This window comes from Alligator mississippiensis, chromosome 4, assembly GCF_030867095.1.
Source record: "Alligator mississippiensis isolate rAllMis1 chromosome 4, rAllMis1, whole genome shotgun sequence".
Taxonomy (NCBI): domain Eukaryota; kingdom Metazoa; phylum Chordata; order Crocodylia; family Alligatoridae; genus Alligator; species Alligator mississippiensis.
Genome location: NC_081827.1, coordinates 148,901,846 through 148,904,446, shown reverse-complemented (window position 1 = coordinate 148,904,446; position 2,601 = coordinate 148,901,846). Strand labels below are relative to the sequence as shown.

At 52.8% G+C, this 2,601-nt stretch overlaps 1 gene segment (V, D, J or C); it reads right to left on the bottom strand.

Moving 5' to 3' along the window:
* Positions 1 to 280: 280 nt before the first annotated feature.
* On the bottom strand, positions 281 to 1,285 carry LOC132250258 (T cell receptor alpha variable 5-like). The segment is given in 2 exon segments: positions 281 to 722; positions 1,214 to 1,285. Coding segments are annotated over 2 exon segments (390 nt in total).
* Positions 1,286 to 2,601: the final 1,316 nt, after the last annotated feature.

Here is a 2,601-nt window from a genome sequence, read left to right as displayed (position 1 = left end):
ATCCAAGGACCATGAGCCTTCTGTTTCTGCTGTGACATAAGTCTTTACTGGCAATCATCCCAGGACAGTGTGATGGTGGGAGTGAAGAGTTCTTCATGCCCTTGACTGGAAATATCCTGAGATACATGATTGCACAAGGGTTGTGTCTCTCCTTAAACTAGATCCTGTTTAATGCAGAAGCCTGCAGAGCCTCCTTCTTCTCCTGACCCTCATCAGTGGTAAATAAGGGCTAAACATCCTGGACAGTTATTCCCAACCCTCACACCTGGGATATAGATGCCATAGAGATAGAAACTGTGCCCTGCTTTCACCACACAGCCTTTATTGTGACTGTGGCTGTCTCATGTGCAGAGAAGGAGGCAAAATGGGTAGGGCTTGTTAGATTTTGCACAGCTGTGAGGCAGGAAAGGCACGCTGTGCTTTGCTAGCTGCACAGAAATACACTGCAGAGTCTTCGGCTGTTTCCTTGATGTCCAGGGAGGCCTTCAGAGTATTTTTTCGATTCAATGTGAACCTTTCTTTGAATTTAGGTCCTATCTCTACTTCATTTCCCTCTGCATGCTGGGCTACAAACTCCATCTCCCCTCCTGCGCCTTCCTGCTGCCGATACCACAGGATCACATAGTAGCTAGTGTCATCATGCTCACAGGGGAGGCTTGCAGTGGTCCCATTCTTGATGGCAATGAACTTCTTCTGAGTCACTGTCACCCCAGTGCACAGACCTACAAGGGAGATCCCAAGGGGCAGGGTGAGCAGAAGCCACATAGAGGGAAACACTTCTCAGCTGCTCCATGTGCCCATCATGATCTGGTCCTAAGTCACCATCTGTATTTGTAAGCCTCCTTCACCCTGTCAATTCTGCATCCCCACCTTATGTCTGTGCCCCTTCCCTGCTTGGCAGCTCTGCTCTCAGGACCCTGATCTCTGTGTCCCCAAGCAGTCATGCCCAAACTGGTGGGTCAGAGCAGGGCTCCCTCTGGCAGAGCTGGTCACTGTCCCTCCCTCCTTCCTCCACCCACACCATTCCTCTCCCCTCAGTTTCAGTTCATCTCTACCCCCACTGAAGATCCCCTTTCTCTCTCTGCCTTTGATTCCCCCCACCCTGACCTGGGACCAGGGTCTGCTCAGTGGCTTAGGGCAGGCAGTAGTGAGAAGAAACGTCAGACCAAAATCTGCACTGCCCTGGACTTCCCAGCAATCTCCCAAGGCCTACCTGCCAGCAGCTGCAAGCCACAGGAGACCCCCAGCACCAGCCACATGGTATCTGCTGCAGACACCAGACCCACTCCAGAGTCTAGGCTAGGCAGGAAGGGAGTCAGGGGCTTTCTTGGAGGTGGAGCTTTGCAACGGGGGGAGGAGCTGGGGTAGGAGAGGCCCTTTTGGGCGGCAGGGCCAGAGGATGTGCAGCTGGACCCAGCTCTAGAGCAGGGTCCTGCAGCTGCCTCTCCCAGGCTGAAGGCCAGACCCTTGGCCCAAATTGCTCCAGAATGGGTTTGGTCACTGCTAGCACAGTGTGAATGGTCTGAGTCCAGCTCCCATGTATGCAACCTCCTCCATTAAAGACAGTTGACCAGGAATTACATGGTCCTTGGGATTTGGCTTTCAGCAAGTTCAGTGTTTCTGCTCAGTCAACACACTGGCCAAGCTGTGATATGTTGTTGCACCTCATCCCCCTCCTCCCCTCGCCTTTCTCATGGGAGATGTCGGCCTTGCCTCTTACCATGAGGACAGAAGCTGGCAGCAGAGAACAGTCCATCTGGAGCAGCCCCAGGTGTCTTCCAGTGCAGGGCCAGAAGTGTTCCCGTTAGAGGTGGGCAGTGGGGGAGCACAGGCAGCAGGGAGATGAGGGACCTAATCCCATCTGCAATTAGAAGCACAATGCCACTCTGTACATCTCCTACCTCTCCTACGCTCAGCTCTGCCACTTAAAGTCTGGTCAGCAGCAGGGTGCAACCCCACTCCCTTCACTTCCATATCTAAGCTCACTCCTGGGAATATTGCTGAATCCTTGCTTGGTTTCACTCCTGGCTGTTGTTGGCAGCACCATTTCACTCCCTGTTTTTGGGGCTCCAACGCCTCCCAGTGGCCCTGACAAGCATGGCCTTTAGGGCACTGCTCTGGTGTTTCAGAGATCGGCCTTCTCTTCCCTTTAGGGACTCCAAAGCCCTGGACAGAGTGGGGTAATTGTGGGTTCTGACCGTGCAGGTAGACATGGGGCAGGAGGGTCTGGGACTGGCCTAAGCTTAGTAGGGAAGTGTAAACAAAGCTCATTGCACCATGCTAGGTTGTGTGTGTGTGTGTGTGCGTGCACGTGCATGCTCACATGCATGTATTTGGGTTGTTTGTTTTTACATTATATCTCCCTTCTGTTCTATATCAGTGGACGGGAAGACCAATGCCAGACAGCCCACTCTCCATTCTGTGTGCTCCCATGGTGACATCCCTCACAGCTGTTGATGACTACACAGTACAAAAGTTTATCCCCACCTCCAGTAACCAATGATGACACCTCAGAAACTGGTTCCCAGGGTGATGCTTGGGTTGCTCATGCATTTGCAAGCCTTTAACCTCTGCAGCCAGGGGAGATTTGATCTGTCCCCT